The 25967-nt window shown below is 32.2% G+C and overlaps 1 protein-coding gene across 1 annotated transcript in view; it reads left to right on the top strand.

Annotated features, from left to right (window-relative positions):
- The window catches only part of LOC134708024 (sorting nexin-4-like), a 71190-nt gene that overhangs the window by 38528 nt on the left and 6695 nt on the right, over nucleotides 1-25967 (top strand). The window contains exons 7-13 of the mRNA XM_063568263.1: nucleotides 11-66; nucleotides 715-787; nucleotides 1187-1314; nucleotides 5451-5540; nucleotides 9493-9583; nucleotides 17302-17459; nucleotides 24625-24739. Coding sequence (XP_063424333.1) covers nucleotides 11-66; nucleotides 715-787; nucleotides 1187-1314; nucleotides 5451-5540; nucleotides 9493-9583; nucleotides 17302-17459; nucleotides 24625-24739 — 711 coding nt within the window. The remainder of the gene's footprint in view (nucleotides 1-10; nucleotides 67-714; nucleotides 788-1186; nucleotides 1315-5450; nucleotides 5541-9492; nucleotides 9584-17301; nucleotides 17460-24624; nucleotides 24740-25967) is intronic.

The raw sequence follows: 25967 nt of genomic DNA, 5'->3' as shown, positions 1-25967 counted from the left end.
ATTTGTATAGTCTGAATCAAGGTTAAAGGCATTAAGTGCTGCATACAGATTGAAAAAGCCAGAAAAGTGAGTAATTTTGGTTTTCTTTTATTTTCCATTACATTAATTTGAATAGAAAATATGGATTTTTTCCTGATAGACAAATTTTAAAAGAAAAATTAACTTGCTGAATGATAATCCTAAATGTGTATGATGCAAGCTAAGAGGCAATGTACAAGAAACAAATTGTTTTCTGAAATTCTTTTTTCTCTATTTTTTTGTGCTTTTTTTCACATTTCTTGAGAGGTGGGAGAAAATATTTCTCTTCACTAGTTATATATATCTGTTCTAGTCAAAGTCATTTGTCAAAATTTAATTGTGACGTCTATTTTTTTTGTTTTATCTGAATTTTCCTATTATGACAGCATGAAAAATTACAACCATACCTGATGACGTCACCTATAAAGAACACAAATTTCGGAAAATCTTTGAAAGAGAAGGAAAAAATTATAAGAGAAACAGATTTTGACACTATAACTGGTATGATATTTCTCCATTCTCAACAGATAAATTTGATTATTTAAAAAGCTCTGCAAGCCTCCCACTTTAAATAGTAAAATTTAACTGTCTCGAGTGGAGAAATTTTGTAACAGACTTGTTACAGTGTAGGAATCTATAAGTCTATATGTTGATAAAATAAAAGTAATAAGTATGTTATTTTATTTCCTTTTGAAGGAGATTTGAGGAGCTGAAGAACTACAGTAATGAATTAGAAAGTAATATAGCCAACCTACTAAAGATAAGAGCTGTAAGATCTTTTGTTATGGTTTGCCCTTACTTGTGTACATAATGCATGTATTTTACTGTTGTCTGCTCTTTGTTCTGGTTGTTGTTTTGTCTCACCCATCTTACCTTACATCTCATCTCTTAGGTAGTATGAAATTTAGGAAACATGTTATGATTGCCAACTTTCCATAAACAGATGGAAGAAGTACAGATGTCAACAATGAGCCAAAAGGATCATGATGAGCTTAAAAATCCCCTGATAACAAAATGTGATAAAATACAAAAAGAACAATAACAGCTACCCTGATTTGAAAAAGAACATTAAACATAAACAACTGTCAACCAAAAATAATCACCAGACTATGTGCTCCTCACTTGAAACATTGAATAATCCACCAGATTTGAATGTTCTATTTTATAGAGAATGGCAGACAAGGTTTATGGTATACATAAAGTGCATTCCAACTATGGCAGAGTTTTCTGTGAGTGGAGTGGTATTGAGAAAGAGATGGCAGAACCTTTGAAAAGTTGTGGACATTATATGAACGTGTTAGTATGAAAACTGCAAATTGTTTAAAGAAAAATAATTGTTTTTCAGGCCTTACTTAAGGTCATAAAAAACCTCAGTTTAAAAAAAATATATGCATATGTTTTTTTATAACTAAATGGATAGTTTTCATTAATATACAACTTATGCACAAATACTTTTTTCTGAGGAAAATTCTTTAATTTGTCCACATTTAGAAGAAGTTTTTTTTATTTTTAATTGCTTGCTTCTAGGAAGCAATTCGCCGACATATTTCCCGTATGCATAGTGACCCGAGCGTAACCCTTCTCGTAAAAATCCATTGATTGCAATACGCATTGATCTGTCATTGTAATAAACAAATATCTGATGATACTTGTTAAACACGTGCTCAATACCCATGCTTTTTGTACATGTGATTTGTTTACTATAAGGTTACAAAAGTTTAAGCCTGGCTTCAAAACACAGCTTTTTAATGAGCAGCAATATTTGTTAAATCATAACAAACAGAGAGAAAAAAACCTGACGATTATATGATATATTTGCGAAAATAATGATAAAATCGTGCACAGAGGACGTAGTTTATGATATCTACATGCATTGGTTCAAGAATTGGATAAACCTTATTTTTCACCACTCAGTCGTTTCATATGACTTTAATCTTTACCTGGTTCTTTGGATACCACATGTGTTGTAGAAGGTTGGCAAGAAAACAGATATTTTTTTGAAAACACTCACTCAATGATTAGTGAGGTTGACCATAGTTTCAATCCAAATTTACACTTCAAAAATGTTTTTCGGTCTGTGCGTCCTTTCGTTCGTCCGTCCGTCTTTCTGTCCGACCTCATTTATTTAAATGGGTTATTATGGTTTCAAAGTCCATTGGGAATTTCAATTGAGATTATACCATATCTTGATGGAAAGATTTTTTTTTGAAAAAAAAAATTGGGGGGGGGGGGGGGGGGGGGGACAATTTGTTCTCAAGATTTCAGAATTTAAAATGAAATTTCTCCAATTTTTCAAACCTATTGTGTGTCAAATATTTAATCAAACTCCAAACTCAGACCTTTATCAAATGCGAAAATTGTGTCCATTTTTGCCCCATATGTTCAGGGTTGGCCCTCTGCAGTCGTATCTAGCTGGGCTCGGCAAAGCAATTTATTAAGATCTTTCACCACATTTATTATACCCCACGCAACGGGTTGGGGAGGTTATAATGTTTTTGAACCGTCAGTCTGTCCGTCAGTCCTGTTTCTTGGCTTTGCAACTCCTCTCACACCACACAACAGAATTTCACGAAACCTTTTCAGATAATAAGGACATACTATGTAGTTGTGCATATCGATGGGAAATTGCGATTCAATTTTTTTTCTAGGAGTTACGCCCCTTTAAACTTATTTACTTTAATGTACTACTGCAACAGTTTGTCATCGCAACTCCTCTCAAACCACACAACAGAATTTCACGAAACCTTTTCAGATAATAAGGACATACTATGTAGTTGTGCATATCGACGGGAAATTGTGATTCAATTTTTTCTTCTAGGAGTTACACCCCTTTGAACTTATTTACTTTAATGTACTACTGCAACAGTTTGTCATCGCAACTCCTCTGAAACTATACAACAGAATTTCATGAAACCTTTTAAGATAATAAGGACATACGTAGATGTGCACTTTGACAGGAAATTACAATTCATTTTTTTTTCTAGGAGTTACTTACACCTCTTTGAACGTATTTGCTTTAAGGTACCACTTTAGACTGTCATCTCAACTCCTCTGAAACCACACAACAGAGTTTCATGAAACATTTGTAGATAATAAGGACATACTATGTAGATGTGCATATTAACAGGAAATTACGATTCAATTTTTTTTTCTAGGAGTTACGCCCTTTGAACTTATTTCTTCAATGTACTTCTGCAACAGTTTGTCATCTCAACTCCTCTGAAACCACACAACAGAATTTCATGAAATTTTGTAGATAATAAGGACATACTATGTAGATGTGCATATTGACAGGAAATTATTATTCAATATTTTTCTCATACAATTTTTCTTTTTTACACTTATTTAATTTCTCCGCTGACAATGTGCGGACGTTGGGTATGTGAGCGTGCTCACTAAGGTTCTTTAATTTTTTGTCAGAAACCTATATTAGTAAAAAATTTGATTAGGTTATTTTGGTTGTAGTTTGATTTTTGTTTATTTGGTGCCTCCGGTGAAAGTGCCAAAATTAAACTCACCAAAATATAGCAAACACTAAAAATTGAAACGCCAAAATGGCGTACCAGTACAACAATATCGTAATGCTAATTGTTGGGAAAAATATTATAGGTTATTATATCTTCCGTATATTTCCTACAAGTCTATACATATAGCTAAATCTGCAAATAAGTATACCTGGTATAATTTGGCAACAACACTACTTAAGATTCACTTAATTGTCAATTTTCTGAAATTGTTAAAGGGAGCCATGAGATATATAAAAAATCAAAACTATAATATTTTTTGTTCAACATTATTGAAAGTGAAAACGTGAAATAATAATTCGCTTCTAGCAGCCAGCATGGGTAAATTTTGTCAAAATAAGCGAAGAAACATGATAGTGTATTACTCACTTGCAAATGAATAATTCAACCTCATTTAATCCGTATACTTGTGAACTCCAAATTAACCCCTTAGCTAGTGATTGATAACACGTTTAATATGTGTGTATAGTTATTTAAAGGAAAAGTATGTCAACATTGAAAGTGGTACAAAGGTAAATCATTTAATTTACTTATTCGATCCACAAAAACTCATTCTTATACAAGTAAAAACCATGATTAACATATGTTTTTTATCCATAATATAAAATTAAACGAGTTTGCTTTATCTATTTATCTATTTATATCTTTATTTATGTTTATATCACTTATATGGTCTGACATCGGAAGTATTCGAGGCCAACAAGATAATTAATTAGATGGCGTCTAGACTAATAAGAAAACACAAAACGTAGCTACATATTCTCGACACTATGCCATGTAAATTGCTTATTTTATACTTTTTATGATTAAGATAAATTTTTTACATTGTTATTAATCAAGTACAAGAATTTTAGTCAAATCAATGACCATGAATTTGACAGCTAGTGCCCCTTTAAGAAATCACAGCATGAATTTTTATTCACACGTGTCATTAATATGCTAGGCTGTTGCTGATTAGGCACCATTAATTGGTTATTAGAATATCAAAATTCCTTGTTATCCTTTATATTAAAAAAATAAATATGTACTGCCAGAGGCATAAGAATTAAAATTTAAATCCTTAATTGTCAATAGATTAACATGTACTGCAATATAGATGATTAAAATTTATGTCAAATAATATTTAAAAAAATTAAATAATCCATTCCAAAAGTGATTTTAATGTTTAAGATTTTATTAGCTTTAAACCTTGATGTACGGAATTATTTGCAATTGCATCTGTATCAGATTCCTTCATTACAGTAAGTTAAATTTGTCGTGATTCTAGTTTGAGAAATTCAATGATAGTTTGTTTGACAATAAACAGGTAAATAATTACAAATATGAATGAGCTTGCTCACTACTGTTGTTCCAAAATTAAATAGAACATATGAATTGGAAGAATCACCAAATTACACACACCAAAATAAAACATGACTTTCGAGAGAAAACCACTAAAAACGCCAAAATTTCCAAATTTAAGGTATCAAGCTTGAATATTGTGTCCAAAATTGCCCTAACTTTTCAGAATATGACCTCTGTGATCGTATCATGCTACACTTGGCCAAGCATTTTATAACCATTTTATACAACCGCCCAAATTTTTCAGTCACTCTTCATAGTCCTGAGTGATTTACTTTAAATGAGGATTTATTACCCTCTTTTGTGTATTGAGGAATAACTAAAGATGATAGAGATAAACTTAACAGGCAAGAAAATTAGTAATACGAGATCAACAAAATAGAGATTTTTGTCATAATGTTTATTCATGTCTTCAATGTTGGAGAGTGTCCTTTGTTTGATATTCACATATAACAAGTTGAGCAACACAGGCTCTTTAGTTTCCCTTTAGAAGTTGCATCTCAAAAGATGTGCTACATTACAGGAAAAAAGATATCACTTGTATCACCTAAATCATCTATATTTCAGTTATGGACAGACTGTAGAGGGTATATTAGAAGAAGAGGAACAATATGCTGATCAATTGAAAGAATACATGGCATTTGCTGATTCTTTAAGGTATCAGTATGGTATAAATTCTTACATTCTTAATACCTTAAATTGAAAATTGATAAACATATCAATTGTTACTAAATATGACTAAATGGCAATTTATGACAAAAAATGGTAGATTTGTGAAGCTTTCTATGTAAATATACCTAATCAAAATCAAGTTTTCACTTTTTAACCGGATTTTTGTGACAAAAATGTCGGTTATTGATTTGGGGATGCTCAGCGGGCGGGCGGCGGGGCGGGCAGCAATCAAATGTTGTCTGTGCATTAACTCATGAACCGTTCGACCAAAGCTTTTAAAATTTTAATATGTTGTTACTGGCAACTAAATGAAGGTCAAGTTCAATAATGACGATTTTGACTTTTACCATTTCGGAGTTATGGTTCTTGAAAGATTGAAAAATGGAGTTTCCAGTCTTGTCCGTGCATTTACGCATGAACCGTTCTACCAAAGCTTCCCAAATTTTAATATGTTGTTACTGGTGACAAAATGGAGGTCAAGTTAAATAATGACGATTTTGACTTTTACCATTCAGGAGTTATGGTTCTTGAAAGATTGAAAAATGGTGTTTCCAGTCGTGTCCGTGCATTTACGCATGAACTGTTCTACCAAAGCTTCCCAAATTTTAATATGTTGTTACTGGTGACAAAATGGAGGTCCGTGTCTGTGCATTTTCTCATGAACCATTCAACCAAAGCTTTTCAATATCTTATAATTTATGTTCATTGTTGTTACTGATGACAAAATAGAGGTCAAGTTCAATAATGATGATTTTGACTTTTACCATTCAGTAGTTATGGTTCTTGAATGATCGTAAAATGACGTTTCCAGTCGTGTCCGTGCATTTATGCATGAACTGTTCTACCAAAGCTTCCCAAATTTTAATATGTTGTTACTGATGACTAAATGGAGGTCAAGTTCAATAATGACAATTTTGACTTTTACCGTTCAGGAGTTATGGTTCTTGAAAGATTGAAAAATGGTGTTTCCAGTCATGTCCGTGCATTTTCTCATGAACCATTCAACCAAAGCTTTTCAAATTTTAATATGTTGTTACTGATGACACAATAGAGGTCAAGTTCAATAATGATGATTTTGACTTTTACCGTTAATAAGTTATGGTTCTTGAAAGATTGTAAAATGGTGTTTCCATTCACGTTGTTGCATTTACTCACAAACCATTCAATCTAAGCTTTTCAAATTTTAATATGTTGATACTGATGACAAAATGGAAATCAAATTTGAAATTGACGATTTTCACTTTCATTAATTATCAGTAATGGTTCTTGTGATATTGCCAGGACACAAATATAATGTAATAAATCTGGTTTGCTGTCATTGTGACAGCCTCTTGTTACTATATTGGCCTGTAACAGGAGACGGTTTGACCTCAGTACTTTTCTATGTATAAAATATCTTTCTTTTATTATCTGTGTGGTTTATTTGTTAAAGTCAGCTATAATGTTAACTCAGCCTCTAAAGCTACAGTTATTTTTACATTGTAATGACGAGTTCCTTTTTATCATGGGTCTAAATCAACAATATCGAGAATACCTGTGTCTACACTTCGAACCCACCTTTACCTATAAGTACACCGACAAATCAATACTTGACATTGACCTCAAGTTAACTACAAATTAAAACACCTGTAATCGGACAATTATATTAAATCAAGCGTAATTGGTCTTATGGCTCAGAAATAATTACTTCCCAAAACACAATTCTACTTGATATTTCTGACTCATAATTGTATAAAACCGTCTGTTAACCTTATGTAAAGGTTCGAACCACTGGGCCCAGAGTCTCCTTGGCTGAAGAGATCAAGATAAGTAAGTTTTTATAATTTAATAAGGTCTCTCAAAATATCAACAGATGTAAATAATATTGCAATAACAATACAAAGAATCAAAGTCACATAAAATATTACATTGTAAAATAATGTAAAAGCTCTTATCAATAATTTAAAATGAATATTAAGTTTCGGCTTCTAAACCAATGGAATTTTACCGTAAATACCCTAAACTATTAAACTCTATCGTAATCTCATTAAATATTAAATTCAAACCCCCAAAATATAAAAGATACTTTACTCAATTCTTACTAGAAAAAGCTATGGACTAAAACCTGACAAAATATAGCAACGAAGAATCACCCTAAGAAATAAAGCATATCGGTTTTATTCAAACCAAGTTGCAGCGTCTTAATCAGACATCAGGGTATAATACACCCGTAAGCCCTTAATAATAAAGATAAACAACAGCGGTTTTATTCAAACCAAATGTGGAATATGTCTTATACAGACCTTAGCTTTTACGATCAAGCGGCTGAATTAATAAAATATCTACTTTATATACTAATTGCAGGTGAAGAAATAACAACTTTAACCAACCGCGTACTTCGATACAAACTTGTATATAAAGGTGCACTCTAAAATATCTTAATCTAAACAACTATTGATTACTACCGAGAAGAAAAAAAAAGCTTTTAATCATTTATCTTATGTAAACCACCGAGAATCCTTACTGATTAACCAATAGAAATCAACTACACTTTTTAGTTTACCCTGAATACAAACATGTAGGCAAAATAATAACAATGAAAATAAATTGTAAATTGAAATAAGCCATTCTACATATAATTCTAAATATATAACAACCGATTCCGCTTTCCGCTACAGGCCTATAGTTTTTGGGAAAGATGGCTGGAAGCCGCCAATTCTCTATGTGGCTGGCCAGACTTCAAAGCCTCTCACATCACTCATTTTGTTCTATAGTTGGGGAAAACACCTCAAAATTCCAAACTGAATTGATAATATACAATAGAAAATTGAATTCTATCTCTTAAAAACTACTACAATAAAAAAAAAAATTTATTGTTGTAGTTATTAAGAGATAGAATTCAATTAGATTTTGAATGTTAGATAATTAACTTTCAACTTTCAACTTTAATGAAATGTTTTGAATTAAAAGGTGCCAATCTCTTCCATAGGTCCAAATTGAATCCATGATGAATTCTTGACTAAGGAAATGAAATTACATTAAACAACAATTAATTTCAATATTATCAATCTTTCTACATGGTTTTTGCTCATTATTTGTATGAAGACTATCATAAGAACAAATGATATATTGTTGAATTAGTATTGGCACATCTCATTTCTAGGGAGATTTTTAGGTCTATTGACTCATCACAGTGATTCATCACTCAACTACTGCCTGTTTACTGAACATGTACACTTGCATTATTTTACACATGACATCAAAGTTTAACATTGTCACATTTTTCTCAGGAACTAAATTACAAGGATTTCTGAAATTTTGTTTCAAGGTTTATACAAGTCATTCAGCTATACCATGTGATACTTTTTCAGATTCATCATTCAAAAACTTCCTGTTCACCTAACACTAACATCATTACACTCACTCAGAGTTGAAAAGTTTCATCACATTTTTCGCAGGAACTGCATAACAAGGATTTTCAAAAATTTGGTTTCAAGTTTAATATAAGTCAGCTATACGGTGTGATGCGTTTTCAGATTCATCACTCGACAACTTGCTGTTAATTGTCATTGGTATTGGGGAAGGGGTATAATTGGGGCAGGGGTATCATAAGTGAGCAGTAGCTTGCAGTTTCAATTATTTTTCAGTGAATTGTTTGTGGATTCTGACAGTAAATCTAAATTCATGAATTGTCTTTTTCAAATTTTAATGTATATATTACCTGTTGAATTCATTCACTTATTGGTTTGTTGCCATTTTCAGCTTTAAAAATCTAGCATACCGTCTTGGTTCACTTAATAGTCTGTTTGTGTTTGTTTAACACATCAAATAAAGCTGATGGTCTGTAGACCCCCCCCCCTCCAAAAGAAAAAGAATGTGGATAATGCAAATTTGTACCATTTATAATAAAGTGTGTTCTCAACTTTACTACTATTTAAACGTTATTTGTATATTTTAGGACAGTGTGTAGAAAGTATGAATGCATGCAGTATGATTTTGAGAGAGCTGAAGATAATCTAGCAAACAAACAAATACAAAAAGAACAACTAGTATGTAAACTTAGTATTTTTTAATCATAAGCAGTAGCTTTGAAGTGCATCAATGTATTTTGTGGTTTAATGAAACCAGGAAAATTAATGCTGAAAAATATGTTATTCTGTTTAATTGATAAATGTGTACACAGACAAGATTTGGTTGAACACAATTTAAAGCAATAGGTTTTTAGCTCACCTGGCCCAAAGGGCCAAGTGAGCTTTTCTCATCACTTGGCGTCTGGCGTCGTCCAGTGTCGTCGTCCTGCGTTAACTTTTACAAAAATCTTCTCCACTGAAACAACTGGGCAAAATTTAACCAAAATTAGCCACAATTATCATTGAGGTGACCAGGCCAATCAACCAAGACTAAAAATGGAACATAAGGGTAAAATGCAGTTTTTGGCTTATAACTCAAAAACCAAAGCATTTAGAGCAAATCTGACAAGGGGTAAAATTGTTTCTCAGGTTAAGATCTATCTGCCCTGAAATTTTCAGCTGAATCCGACATTCCGTTGTTAGGTTGCTGCCCCTGAATTTGTAATTTTAAGGAATTTTTGCTGTTTTTGGTTATAATCTTGAATATTATTATAGATAGAGAAGATAGAAACTGTAAACAGAAATAATGTTCAGCAAAGTAAGATCTACAAATGAGTCAATGTGACCAAAATGGTCAGTTGACCACTTTAGGAGTTATTACCCTTTATAGTCGATTTTTAACCATTTTTTGTAAATCTTAGTAATCTTTTAGAAAAATCTTCTCCTCTGAAACTACTGGGCCAAATTAATTGAAATTTGGCCACAATCATCTTTAGGGTATCTTATTTAAAAGTTGTGTCCAGTGATCAGGCCAATCAACCAAGATGGCCGCCATGGCTAAAAATAGAACATAGGGGTAAAATGCAGTTTTTGGCTTATAACTCAAAAACTAAAGCATTTAGAGCAAATCTGACATGGGGTAAAATTGTTAATCAGGTCAAGATCTATCTACTCTGAAATTGTCAGATGAATCGGACAACCGGTTTTGGGGTTGCTGCCCCTGAATTGGTAATTTTACAGAAATTTTGTCCATTTTCACTTATTATCTTGAATATTATTATTGATAGAGATAAACTGTAAACAGCAATAATGTTCAGCAAAGTAAGATCTACAAATAAGTCAACATAATCAAAATGGTCAGTTGACCCCTTTAGGAGTTATTGCCCTTTATAGTCAATTTTTAACCATTTTTGGTTAATCTTAGTAATCTTTTACAAAAATCTTCTCCTCTGAAACTACCAAGCCAAATTAATCCAAACTTGGCCACAATCATCATTGGGGTACCTAGTTTAAAAAATGTGTGGCGTGACCCTGCCAACCAACCAAGATGGCTTCCATGGCTAAAAATAGAACATAGGGGTAAAATGCAGCTTTTTTCTTATAACTCAAAAACCAAACCTTTTAGAGCAAATCTGACAAATGGTAAAATTGTTTATCTAGGCAAGATCTAACTGCCCTGAAATTTTCAGATGAATCCAACAACCCGTTGTTGGGTTGCTGCCCTGAATTGGTAATTTTAAGGAAATTTTGCTGTTTTTGGTTATTATCTTGAATATTATTATAGATAGAGATAAACTGTAAACAGCAATAATGTTCAGCAAAGTAAGATCTACAAATAAATCAACATGATCAAAATGGTCAGTTGACCCCTTTAGGAGATATTGCCCTTTAAAGTCAATTTTTAACAATTTTCATGAAATTTGTAAATTTTTACTAACATTTTCCACTGAAACTACTGGGCAAGTTCAATATAGATAGTTATAATTGTAAGCAGCAAGAATGTTTAATATAATAAGATGTACAAACACTTCACCATCACAAAAACATAATTATACCCCACGCAACGAGTTGCGCAGGGTATAATGTTTTTGACCCGTCCGTCCGTCAGTCTGTCCGTCCGTCAGTCTGTCGTACCGTCCGTCAGTCCGTCCGTCCGTCAGTCCTGTTTCTTGTCATCGCAACTCCTCTCAAACCACACAACAGAATTTCACGAAACCTTTTCAGATAGTAAGGACATACTATGTAGTTGTGCATATAGACAGGAAATTGCGATTCAATTTTTTTTCTAGGAGTTACGCCCCTTTGAACTTATTTGCTTTAATGTACTACTGCAACAGTTTGTCATCGCAACTCCTCTGAAACCACACAACAGAATTTCACGAAACCTTTTCAGATAATAAGGACATACTATGTAGTTGTGCATATCGACGGGAAATTGTGATTCAATTTTTTTTCTAGGAGTTACGCCCCTTTGAACTTATTTGCTTTAATGTACTACTGCAACAGTTTGTCATCGCAACTCCTCTCAAACCACAAAACAGAATTTCACGAAACCTTTTCAGATAATAAGGACATACTATGTAGTTGTGCATATCGACGGAAATTGCGATTCAATTTTTTTTCTAGGAGTTACGCCCCTTTGAATTTATTTGCTTCAATGTACTACTGCAACAGTTTGTCATCGCAACTCCTCTCAAACCACACAACAGAATTTTACGAAACCTTTTCAGATAATAAGGACATACTATGTAGTTGTGCATATCAACGGGAAATTGCGATTCAATTTTTTTTCTAGGAGTTACACCCCTTTGAACTTATTTACTATAATGTACTACTGCAACAGTTTGTCATCGCAACTCCTCTCAAACCACACAACAGAATTTCACGAAACCTTTTCAGATAATAAGGACATACTATGTAGTTGTGCATATCGACGGGAAATTTTGATTCAATGTTTTTTCTAGGAGTTACGCCCCTTTGAACTTATTTGCTTTAATGTACTACTGCAACAGTTTGTCATCGCAACTCCTCTCAAACCACAAAACAGAATTTCACGAAACCTTTTCAGATAATAAGGACATACTATGTAGTTGTGCATATCGACGGGAAATTGCGATTCAATTTTTTTTCTAGGAGTTACGCCCCTTTGAACTTATTTGCTTCAATGTACTACTGCAACAGTTTGTCATCGCAACTCCTCTCAAACCACACAACAGAATTTTACGAAACCTTTTCAGATAATAAGGACATACTATGTAGTTGTGCATATCGACGGGAAATTGCGATTCAATTTTTTTTCTAGGAGTTACGCCCCTTTGAACTTATTTACTATAATGAACTACTGCAACAGTTTGTCATCGCACCTCCTCTCAAACCACACAACAGAACTTCATGAAACCTTTTCAGATAGTAAGGACATACTATGTAGTTGTGCATATCGAAGGGAAATTGCGATTCAATTTTTTTTCTAGGAGTTACGCCCCTTTGAACTTATTTACTATAATGTACTACTGCAACAGTTTGTCATCGCAACTTCTCTCAAACCACACATCAGAATTTCATGAAACCTTTTCAGATAATAAGGACATACTATGTAGTTGTGCATATCGACAGGAAATTGCGATTCAATTTTTTTTCTAGGAGTTACGCCCTTTGAACTTATTTACTTTAATGTACTACTGCAACAGTTTGTCATCGCAACTCCTCTCAAACCACACAACAGAATTTCTTGAAATTTTGTAGATAATAAGGACATACTATTTAGATGTGCATATTGGCAGGAAATTAATTTTTCTTATACAATTTTTTTTCTTTCACTTATTTAATTTCTCCAATGACAATGAGGGGACGTGGGGTATGTGAGCGTGCTCACTAAGGTTCTTTAATTTTGTCATGAATCCATCTGCGTCCTTTGTTTAATATTCACATAGACCAAGGTGAGCGACACAGGCTCTTTAGAGCCTCTAGTTTTTTTAAATGATAAGATAAGATAAAGATAAATAATAGTTTATTAAAGTGTTGATCTACATTAAAATACATAAAAACGTTAACATCATAAAAAAAAAAGCATCAATACCCAACCTAAAAAGACTTACGAGACACTATATTATACAAATAAAAGCTATAACCGTTATACTGAAGAAAAATGTTTTTTTTTATAAAAAGGCATAGTCATGCATTACATGATTTAAAACTCATTAAATATGTACACACAATTATAGAATATCTTTTCATGAATGCTCCAAAATAATAATATAGAACTTACTAATAAAAATCAACAATAAATACAAAAGAGGTATAATTACAGTTTATTTCGCTTAAAAACGCCACTAGGGTAAACATGGTAACGGTTAAATAAAAAAAATCAGTAAGAATTCAGTAAAACTTTTAGTAAAAATTACAGTAAAAATTTAACGATTAATTCAAAATAAATTCGCCAAGTAAAGATTTACAAAGTAAAAATACAACAAGAATGTGTCCATAGTACACGGATGCCCCACCCACACTATCATTTTCTGTGTTCAGTGGACCGTGAAAATTGGGGTCAGAACTTTAATTTGGAATTAAAATTTGAAAAATCATATCATAGGGAACATGTGTACTAAGTTTAAAGTTGATGTAACTTTAACTTCATCAAAAAATACCTTGACCAAAAACTTTAACCTGAACTTCGCACTATCATTTTCTATGTTCAGTGGACTATGAAATTGGGGTCAAAACTATAATTTGGCATAAAAATAAGAAAGATCATATCATGGGAAACATTTGTTCTAAGTTTCAAGTAGATTGGACTTCAACTTCTTCAAAAACTACCTTCAAAAACTTTAACCTAAAGCGAACGGACGCACAGACGGACGAACGAATGGAGGCACAGACCAGAAAACATAATGCCCCTACTACTTTCGTAGGCAAGGCATAAAAAAATGAAATTTAAATCAATACATTAAGTTTAAACAATATTATATAAATCTTTTACGTCTCATAAAACATTTATGGAGTGTATTAGCCAAAAGTGGTTGGATTTCATCACATTTCATTAAAAATGTAAACTTGTGTGCAGTTGTTGATATTTCAAAATTGTCAAATAACTGTTTAGCATTTTGAAAAAGTTCAAATCTAATGTCTGAATAGAGTGGACAGTTCATCATGAAGTGTATTTCATCTTCTACAGTTGAATGGTCACATAGTTTACATAATCGTTCATTCAATGGTATCTGCGGTCTGGAATATCGTCCCGTTTCAATAGCCAATGGCAATGCTCCACTTCTAAAAAGTGTCATTGTTCGTCTTACGGAACGTGGGATGTTACGCTGTATGTATTGTTCAGTTTTAACATTTTCTTTGTATAAGCGATAAGCTCGTAGTTTATTTCCATTTGGCTGATTTCTGTCATTAAAAAGTTCTGATAAAAATTCATCATTATCTAGAATTGTTAGTTTGTCTTTAATTAGATGTACTGCTGTTTTTAATAATATTTGAGTGTTATTGACTAAATCTGCACATTCAATAGAGTTTATAAAACCGGTCACTTGCTTGTGCCATCCTTTCGGACGTCTTGAGGCCCAGTTCGACACCGTTGAAATAATTCTGTCATTGTCTGTGCGTTTTAGCCTACATAATAGACGGATGCATGACAGTTTTTGTTTATCGAAACACGTTATCAGTGCAAAATCGCCACATACTGCGGAGTTTGATGTTCGTTTTCCTACAGCTAGAAATAATTTGCAGGCTTTGTTTTGAACACTGTTAATCACACAATATTGTTTTGTTCCCCATATACCACTTCCGTAGAATAGGATAGGCTCAACTGTTGATTCATACAGCTTGAAAAAAAACAACGCTGAGTCATACCTCCACTACTTATAAATTTTCCGTATAGGGCGCCTAGTGCACGACTAGCCGACTTGGCCAATTCTCCAACAGCTTTTTGCATGTTCAAATATTCATCCAGCCAAAGGCCTAGGTACTTATATGAATCAGCATATCCGATGTTGGTATTAGAGCACGTAAATAAATAGATACTACGACTAATTGATGGTTTTCTAAAATGGACAATCTGTGTTTTGCCTGCATTAATATGAAGTTTCCATTCATTACACCAAGTTGTTACCACGTCCAACATTCGTTGAAGTTTCCATTCGTCATGTGCAATAAGCGCAATGTCATCTGCATAGAGCAAAATACTCATGATAATGTCATCTATTTTGATACCACACTGTAGATCGTTAATTCGTTGGGTTAAGTCATTAATATAGACGCCAAAAAGGCTTAGAGAAATTAAACAGCCTTGTTTAAGTCCGGCGTCACCATTAAACTATGGAGTGAACTGATCATTTACTAAAACTGCACAAGATATGTTTTCATAAAGCGACTGTAAAGCTGACATAAATTTTCCTTGTATACTTGCATTTGAAAGTTTATACCAAAATAGGTTTCTTTGAACCGTGATTGCCTTGCACATGTCCACAAAGCAAACGAAAGTTGAAAGTTTCGCTATTTTACGGTCATTGATAATGTTGTGTAATGTATAAATACGTTTTTTGTATTATTGAATTGTTAGGCATGCTATATTGAAATGTAAAACACAATATATTTAAGTACGATGCTTCACATCTGTTTTTACCACAATATCCATATTTTAAAAAAACTTTTCCTTCACATATTGAATCAGATTTTTCGACACGCCTTAAAGAAATAAAATGTTCTGTAAAATCATAAAATGTATCCCCTAAAAAAAGTGAATTAGCAACCTCGAACTAGTTTTAGCAAGATACCATGTTTCGTGGTCTGACTTTTTGTGAACAATTGCCACTATGTTTTTTGGGTGTCCGCGGGGTTTCCCTTTTCACCCTGTGGAATTGCTATGAGAATATAACACCAAATTCCAGCTTCCTCTATAATTTTGTTCTATTCCTCAATCCTTAGTTTTGTTTGTTTTTTCTATACATTTAGATGCATAAGTTCTCTCAGTTTTGAATTTCTTGTTCATATGAACCGGAAAAAAAACCCCGACAAAACAGATGTTCCATAATCTACTTCACCATTTTTTTCCCACATGTACCACAAATAACATGCTCTGTTGATCATGATTTACAAATAAAAAATGAATATATATTTGACTCTGACTTTAATAAACAAACGTTGTCGCTATATATATAAAGAATGATGATATGAATTTTGAAGTCTTCTTCTCTTCAACTTTATCTCAAAACCCTGTGTTTGTTAAATCTTTAAGATAATCATTTGTGTTAAAAAGCAAAATTATTTCATCTGGCATGAAATATGAAAGAAAAAAATAATAATTTGTCTATATTACTTATTTTTTTGTCAAACAAAGGATCATACTAGGGAATTTGTAGAATAATTATTAAAATGTTCAGTGATTATGTAAAATCACTGGTCATTTTCAGGGATTATGTATAAGTACTAATGATCTTAGTGATTCTACATATTCCCTGAAAAATCAGGGATTCTACATATTCCCTGAAAAATCAGGGATTCTACATAATCCCTGATTATACAAATTCACTGTAAGATATATAAACCAACACAAGATTTTTTTAGTCAGTTTTAGGTCTTTGATTTGATATATAGCAAAACACTCAACTGTGCATACTTCACTTACTTCAGAATTAACAATCTAATAGATCGAAAAAAAATATTCATTTTTGCAAAGAAAGGGCACAAATCAATTCTCGCACCGCTTGGCATCTTCATTAAAAGTGCAGCTACGACACTGGAATTGATAATTGTCTTGGTTGGAAAGTAGTTAAATAATTGAATACAGTTGTTATGGAATTTTAATTTCTTTATAATATTAGTTCTGAGATTGTAATTAATAGCCAGGTGTTAATTAAAAACACTGGTAAAAGACAGACATAGGGTATTATAATAATCATGTTTACAATTCCTGTCAGAACCTAGGAAAAGCAGGAAGTTCATTCTCACTGACAGGAATGAAGTCGAAACTTTTTGGTGGAGACACACCTGAACAAAGAGAACAAAAAATTAAACAGTTAGAGGAACAAATTAAACAGGCTGATAGTGACCTTAGGAAAGTCGGAGAGGAAACCCAGTAAGTATTTTTTGTGTAAAGAAAACAAAATATGTAGACAATAGATGTCATAAATTATTTAGCCCATTTTAGTAAATTAAGTATTGTGCAGGATGCAAAGATTGAAGAGGCATTGACAGGACCAAGTTAGAATACATTATCTGTACAGGAAATAATACAACACTGGCACAATGCACCAGGATTGACTCTCTGACAGCCTCTTGTTTTTTTGGGGGGAGGGGTCAATTCGCAACATCATAGTGTATTGCACAAAAGTAAAAAATAGAATATAATCAATTCTAAGTTCTTTGACTACAGGGTGCAATCAACAGTTTTTTTCTATGACGTCATATAGTCAATAGTCGCACAGAGTCTGGTTTTCTTATTTCTGGTTGCTATGTACAAATCTGTAATATTTGCATTAAATGTACCAAACTGATGCTTTTAAATTAATGTATACCTGTCATATAATATTTTTCAAAATAATTTTACTACATTTGCTAACACATTTCTTTGCTAAAACATCATTATATTTTATGTTTGTCCCTTTAAGGGTGCAATCAACAGTTTTTTTCTATGACGTCATGTTTTGAGTGACCATGCATATGTGACCCTTACTGGTGGACTGATTAATAAAGATACTTGTATAAAACTAGATATCACTGGAATCAGAATGTTCTCTAGTTTATAATGAAATAAAAATAATGTGTACTTTTAATATATTATAAAAACTTCATCCAATGAACATGGGGGAAAAAAGGTATAATTTTAACATAAAAAACTTGAAATCAGGTCAAGTGCACACCCATGAAGACATGATCCATGCACATTTTTCATAATCAAAACTGTATGAATTTTGTAGGTTTTTACCTGGCCTTTCAAAAAAATCTTGTTTCAGGGTACGGTTTCCTGCTCCGAAAAGAGCTACAGTGGCTGCAAATAAGTTTTCAATTTTCACTGCTAAAAAAACAGACTGTTTACAGTGTTGTCTCCCCTCGAAACATGTTTATTTAATATAATTTTTAAAATTATTTCAATCATTCAACCTGTTTTAATTGAAAGCTAATTAACTAATTTTTACAATCAAATACAAAAAACATGATACTTTTTCACCAAGTAAGTAAATAAACAGGGGTTTTCCTCCATGGTTATTTTTAGACGGGGAATAACCCCTAGTTTTTAGTACGAAACTGTTAATAGCACCCTTAAGGCAAAACTTTGTATGCGACAAATTAAAATTTCTCAGCTTTTCTGAATCTGTACACTATACCGATTAAAATGATGTCTTACTTTAAGGATTGTGACCACAAATAGTGAAACTACAGCTCTTTTTTTATGTCGCGTAGTAATGGCATTTTGGCCAGTGGCAAACAGTTTAACTGGCAAATTCCAAACATTTCCTCTATCCCTTTTTCATCAGTTTTACAAAGAAAATAAATCATAAAACAGGGTTTCTTTTGAATAAATAGAATAAAAACTATGAAATAAGCATGAATAAAGGTACTTAAAGCATATTTTGTACCTAGTATTATATGAACTAAGATAAGGCTGAGTTGAGAAAAATATTGAAATGGTGTTTTTCTTAGGAATGGCACTTGTACCTTATTGACTATAAAAAGTACCAAATATACAATATATATGAATAAAAATGTATGTTACTCTGATCAGTAGTAAAGGTCAAAGTAGAAAAAATCTACACTTTTCATGTGCAACTTTTAGTTTAAAATATATGAGAGATTGAATAAAAATATCATGACGTCGCAACAAGACGAAAAACTTCAATAGTCGCACAGAGTCTGGTTTTCTTATTTCTGGTTGCTATGTACAAATCTGTAATATTTGCATTAAATGTACCAAACTGATGCTTTTAATTAATGTATACCTGTCATATAATATTTTTCAAAATAATTTTACTACATTTGCTAACACATTTCTTTGCTAAAACATCATTATATTTTATGTTTGTCCCTTTAAGGGTGCAATCAACAGTTTTTTTCTATGATGTCATGTTTTGAGGGACCATGCATATGTGACCCTTACTGGTGGACTGATTAATAAAGATACTTGTATAAAACTAGATATCACTGGAATCAGAATGTTCTCTAGTTTATAATGAAATAAAAATAATGTGTACTTTTAATATATTATAAAAACTTCATCCAATGAACATGGGGGAAAAAAGGTATAATTTTAACATAAAAAACTTGAAATCAGGTCAAGTGCACACCCATGAAGACATGATCCATGCACATTTTTCATAATCAAAACTGTATGAATTTTGTAGGTTTTTACCTGGCCTTTCAAAACAATCTTGTTTCAGGGTACGGTTTCCTGCTCCGAAAAGAGCTACAGTGGCTGCAAACGTTTTCAATTTTCACTGCTAAAAAAACCAGACTGTTTACAGTGTTGTCTCCCCTCAAAACATGTTTATTTAATATAATTTTTAAAATTATTTCAATCATTCAACCTGTTTTAATTGAAAGCTAATTAACTAATTTTTACAATCAAATACAAAAAATTGCTCACTGTTGAAGGCCGTACAGTGACCTGTAGTAGTTAATTTTTGTGTGTTTTGGTCTCATGAGCATGATGAAGAGAGTTGTTTCATTGGCGATCCAACCAAATCTTTTTTTTATACGACCGCAAAATTTGAAAAGTTTTCGTCGTATATTGCTATCACGTTGGCGTCATCTTCTGCGTCGTCGTCGTCTTCGTCTGAATACTTTTAGTTTTCGCACTCTAACTTATGTAAAAGTGAATATAAATCTATGAAATTTTAACACAAGGTTTATGACCAAAAAAGGAAGGTTAGGATTGATTTTGGGAGTTTTGATCCCAACATTTAGAAATTAGGGGCCAAAAAGGGTCCAAATAAGCATTTTCTTGTTTTTCGCACCATAACTTTAGTATAAGTAAGTTTTGGTCCTAACAGTTTAGGAATAAGGGGCCCAAAGGGTCCAAAATTAAACTTTGATTGATTTCATCAAGAATTGAATAATTGGAGTTCTTTGATATGCCGAATCTAACTGTGTATGTAGATTCTTAATTTTTGGTCCCATTTTCAAATTGGTCTACATTAAGGTCCAAAGGGTCCAAAATTAAACTTAGTTTAATTTTGACAAAAATTGAATCCTTGGGGTACTTTGGTATGCTGAATCTAAAAATGTACTTAGATTTTTTATTTTTGGCCCAGTTTTCAAGTTGGTCCAAATCTGGGTCCAAAATCGAACTTTGTTTAATTTCATCAAAAATTGAATAAATGGGGTTCTTTGATATGCAAAATCTAACTGTGTATGTAGATTCTTATTTTTCTCATTTGAAATTTCATAAATAAAAAGAAAATTTCTTAAAACAATTTTTTGAGAGGATTAATATTCAACAGCATAGTGAATTGCTTTAAGAGAAAACAAAATTTTTAAGTTCATTAGAACACATTCATTCTGTGTCAGAAACGTATGCTGTGTCAACTATTTAATCACAATCCAAATTTAGAGCTGGATTCAGCTTGAATGTTTTATCAATACTTGCCCAAACTGTTCAGGGTTCAACCTCTGCGGTCGTATAAGGCTGCGCCCTGCAGAGCATCTGGTTTATATTTACTCTCAAATCAATATTTGAGATTAAACATTTCAATAAACGCTAATTTCTTTAATTGCATCCCAGCTCCTTTGTTCTAACAGGGATGATCTGAGCCAGATCACCCCTACCACATCACCCTTGTCTGAGTTTCTTTGTTTTGCATGCTTTCCTTTGTTCTGTAACATTTTGGCGGAAATGTCAAATCCACTATAAAAGTATAACTTATATATAATTAATTATAATACTGAAAAGACCATATATCAAAATTTGCATAGAAAAAATCCAGTGTCTATGCTGGGATTCGAACTCAAAACCTTTAGCATATCAACCCACAACACATACCACTACACTAGATCTATTGGATACCAACTTTTAGTAATTAAACATACTTAAAGATATTTTTATAAGTGGGGCGAGTTTGTTGACCTTTATTTAGTGGGTTTAAACCCTTTTCGTTTGTAAGTTAGTTGTTGGAATGATTGTGCAATTTGATTTTACACTTTATCAAAATGGGGCAAGTCGGTAAACAAGAGGGGTCAATTTTGTTATGAAGTGGCGATCTAGTCTGGGCCGATTGGCCAGTGGGGCGAGATAACATTGATTAATATCTACCGAGTCATAGGTTTGGTGGTCATAAAGGGTATACATTATATAGTTATATACAATATATTATAACGGTTGTGTGGCGTTCTAAACTACATTTTGTGAATTGAAAATGTTTTTTGGTCTAATCTAAAACAGCTGGGATGTAAAAATAGTTATCCCTCTGGGACTTTGGTGTGTCAGTGTTAGATCACCCTCTGGCCTCCGTCCATCGGCAATAGGTCTTGTATATTTGGTGTATGGAATGATTCTAAGGTGTATATGTCTAGCTGGCAGGTGTCATCTGACCTTGACCTGATTTTCATGGTTCATTGATCAAGGTTAAGTTTTTGAATTTTGGTATTGAATTTTAAAAATACTACACATGTATATGCCATTGGTCAACTAGATTTGGTGTTTGGAAATATTTTATGATCTTTATGTCAGTCGTGCAGGTTTTTTTGTCCTTGACCTCATTTTCAAGGTTCAATGCTTAGTGATAAGTTCTTGTGTTTTGGTCTGTTTTTCTTGTAAGCAATTTGTCAACTGTATTTGTTGTATGGAAGAATTGTTAGCTGTACATGCCTGCCTGGCATGGTTCATCTGACCGTGACCCCATTTTCATGATTCATTGGTCAATGTTTAGTTTTCTTGGTTTATGTTAAGTTTATGTGACAGTTGTGATAAAGCTTTATATTTAGGACTATCAATGATAAGAAAAGAAGGCAGCCTGTGCACTCTTGTTAATTTATAATTTGTGTTATCGTTAAAGGGCATTTAGCAAGTGGATAATTCGACCTCATGAAATCCGTAATCATATGAACGTCAATTGAATACCTTAGCTAGAGATGGGTTACGCATAAACTAGACGTGTTCAGAAATTTAAAAAAATAGAAATTCAGTGTTAACTTTGGAAGTGAAATAAGGGGAAACCATTTGGTTGACTGAATTGATTTACAAAAACTCATTCTTATGCCGTTAAAACCTACCATAATAAATCAAACAGACCTAGAAAAAAATCCTATAACACGAGTTTTATATATATCTATATCTATGTTTTATATTGATATCTTTATATGACCGTCGGCAGTATTCAGAAGTTCGCCTCAATGATTTATTAGATTGCATCTAGAATAAAATACTCACGAAATGCTGAATTATACTATCGACTCTATGCATTGTAAATTGTTTATTTTATGTTTTTTTTTTTAATTTGGATGTACTTTTTAGTATGTTATGAGTTGAATATGAGAATTTGAGTCAAATCGGTGAGTATGATCCACAGCTAATGCCCCTTTTTAAATTAAAGACTGAAATACTGTTTCAAGGTTTTCAGCATTGACAATTTATTCTTAATTAGTTTTTATCTTGTTATCTTTACTCGTTTCACTCGTGATGAAAATGTTCCAGTATTTCACATGCAACTATAATATTTATCTCGAAAAAAGTTCAATTTTTCTTTGAAGTTACACAAGCTATATCATAGTTTTGGTTCATCTTAATTTCAGGTTTCAATATGAAACAAATATTATTCTAGTTGAATGTCACGGATAGTTTACACCATGCCCTCCTCTCAATAAGGTGTTGGGTTTTTTTTTTTTGTATCTTTAGCAAAAAAAATTGAAAAGCTTATTCAACCACTGCGCAATATATGATATAACAAGTCTCATGTGATTTCTAATGTGTTTTGACCTATGATTTTCAATGTATATTATTGTTCATAATGTTGTTTTTTGTTTTCACCTTCCGTAGTATGTATTTAAAATATGTTAACTTGGCATGCCATACTCGATAGAAAATGCGGACGTGAAAGAAAGCACTTCTTCAAAACGTCCACACATGAGATAACATTCCATGGAGGTTGTATCTCAACGATTTCGTCTTTATAAAACAACATTTTTAAATTGTGCAGGATCTATCTATAAAAAGGATAATTATTTGTATTAAATTATAATGTTGACACCCATATAGATCTGCTGACTGTAGAATATTACGGGGAAAAACTACTGCTCTAATTTAAAACTGCCCTTTTTTTTGTTTCAACTATGCATAGTAGACCAGCCTAGTTAACTTATTACAAATAATGTGGAAATGATTGTTATGATAATTTACAAATTCACAATTATATTTATTTCACAACCAATTAGAATTTATTTCTATGTATCACGTTTATAGCAATATTATACAAGTTATTGGTACAGTTATTCGTCAGAGAATGTATCGTACCTCGGAAATGGCAGGGTTGAATCAGGATTTGCTTGTTATCAGAAGTTAGATTTTCGGTGTGGCCACAGGCCTTAACCATGCTAATCATTGTTGCAAACTGAGTCAAAATGTCAAACAACTTAAATGAGAGTAAAATTACTTTGGTTGAGGCTTGTGGCCAATGCGAAGTTCAACCAGGAAGTATGAAATTCATTAAAAATTTGGACATTTTGAGCTTTCAGGTTCGATTCCGTGTATTATGTCACATTAAGGACCTCATAAAAATTTGATTTAATACTATAATAAAAAATAACAATAGACATAGATATTTTTTTAGCTATAAAGGATCCACCTTATTTCGCTTTTATTTTTTGTCACCTCACAGGGCCAATATCGGCACTTCGTGGCCAATCTCCTTAGAGGCAAAAAAGGGGCCAAAATAAACATTTTTCTAATTTACAGACAATTATTTATGTTAAATTTTATGGAAATCTCTGAAATAGTACAGTTTTCCTTAAAGGAAAATAATCATCTAAATTTTAAAAACCAATTTTCCCATATAAGTTCATAAAAGAAATTACCAGATGTATCTGAGAAAACCTTCTATTTTTGCTAGTAAAATCAGCTTTATGTTGTTTACAATAGATACTAATACATTGTATAAGTTATATATTTTTTATGAGACTCATTTTCAACATTACTGTAATAGATTATTTTGAAAAGAAGCTTGTTCATGACATGTTCATGACTGATTAAATCATTTTATCTGAAATATTGCTCAAAGAATTTTTGATTTTTAATTGAAATATATTTTTTACAGAAAGTTTATTGACACAGCTTTAAGAGACATAGACAGATTCAAAAGACAGAAAGTGAAAGATTTAAGAGAAATATTTACAAATTATGCCATCATGCAGATCAAACAATGTAAAAAGGTATTTTGAAGCAGTTAGATTGAAAATATATTACCCAGGATAGATATATCTGTGATGTTTGATCATCAGTGGCTCTGTGGTCAAAGTAATCCAACTACTGGGTGTCTGTCAACACTAAGGTTGTGAGTTCAAACTCCTCAAATGGCAATCTTAATTGACTATGAATGTCAGTTTTTTTCTGGGGGAAAATCGTGGTTCCCTCCATGCATTCTGACTTTCTCCACTGATAAATTACTGACTGCCACAGTATACCACAATAGTGCTGAAAGTGGCATTAAACACCAAGTAATCAATCAACTATTGTTCCATTTTGATACGTTGGTTTATGCAATGAAGAACCAATTTCCAAGTCCAAAAATAATTATTATCTCACATGTCAAAACTCTTGTAGTCACTCCTCTTATGTCATATTACAACAGGTGTGGTTAAGACATTGTCATAAAGATGCATCAATATAAGTGACGACTTATAGAAAGATAATACAGTTCTCAAACTTTTACCATACGCTTTGAAAATCAAAGACCTCAGAAGAATCTTAAAAATCAAAAGACCTTAGGTCTTAACAGCTTATGTTTTCTGAGTTACGAGTTAGTAAAATAGTAAGGGTAGATAACTCCTTCAAGATTTCTCTCTGAGTTCATTTGGTAGAATTGACTAAATAGATATAGGAAGATGTGGTGTGAGTGCCAATGAGACAACTCTCCATCCAAATAACAATTTAAAAAGTAAACCATTATAGGTTAAAGTACAGCCTTCAACACGGAGCCTTGGCTCACACCGAACAACAAGCTATAAAGGGCCCCAAAATTACTAGTGTAAAACCATTCAAACGGGAAAACCAATGGTCTAATCTATATAAACAAAGCTTTCTAAGCATGTTGTGATTTTAAAAAGAAAAATTATATCTTGGGATTTGATCATTTGATCCATCAACAAACTTTGCCATTGTTGCTAAAAGTAGAACACAATGGATAAAATGCAGTTTTGTCTTATATATATAAAACTAAAGCAGTAAGAATAAATCAGACATTGGTTGAAAATGATCTGTCTCCTGTTACTTTGTATATATATATAATATATATATTGAAATTCAATTTTTATTTCATTTCAAAATTTTTTGGCTTAAATTTCTAAAACTTATTTAGAGTTGTTATTTGCCCCTAAAATGAAACATTTTTACAAATTTTTAGGTTTTTTTTAACTGGATTTGCAAAGTAATAATCAGTTA

The sequence above is a fragment of the Mytilus trossulus genome, chromosome 2, assembly GCF_036588685.1.
Source record: "Mytilus trossulus isolate FHL-02 chromosome 2, PNRI_Mtr1.1.1.hap1, whole genome shotgun sequence".
Classification (NCBI taxonomy): Eukaryota; Metazoa; Mollusca; class Bivalvia; order Mytilida; family Mytilidae; genus Mytilus; species Mytilus trossulus.
Note: the sequence above shows the minus strand (reverse complement) of the source record. Positions and strands in the feature narration are given on the sequence as shown.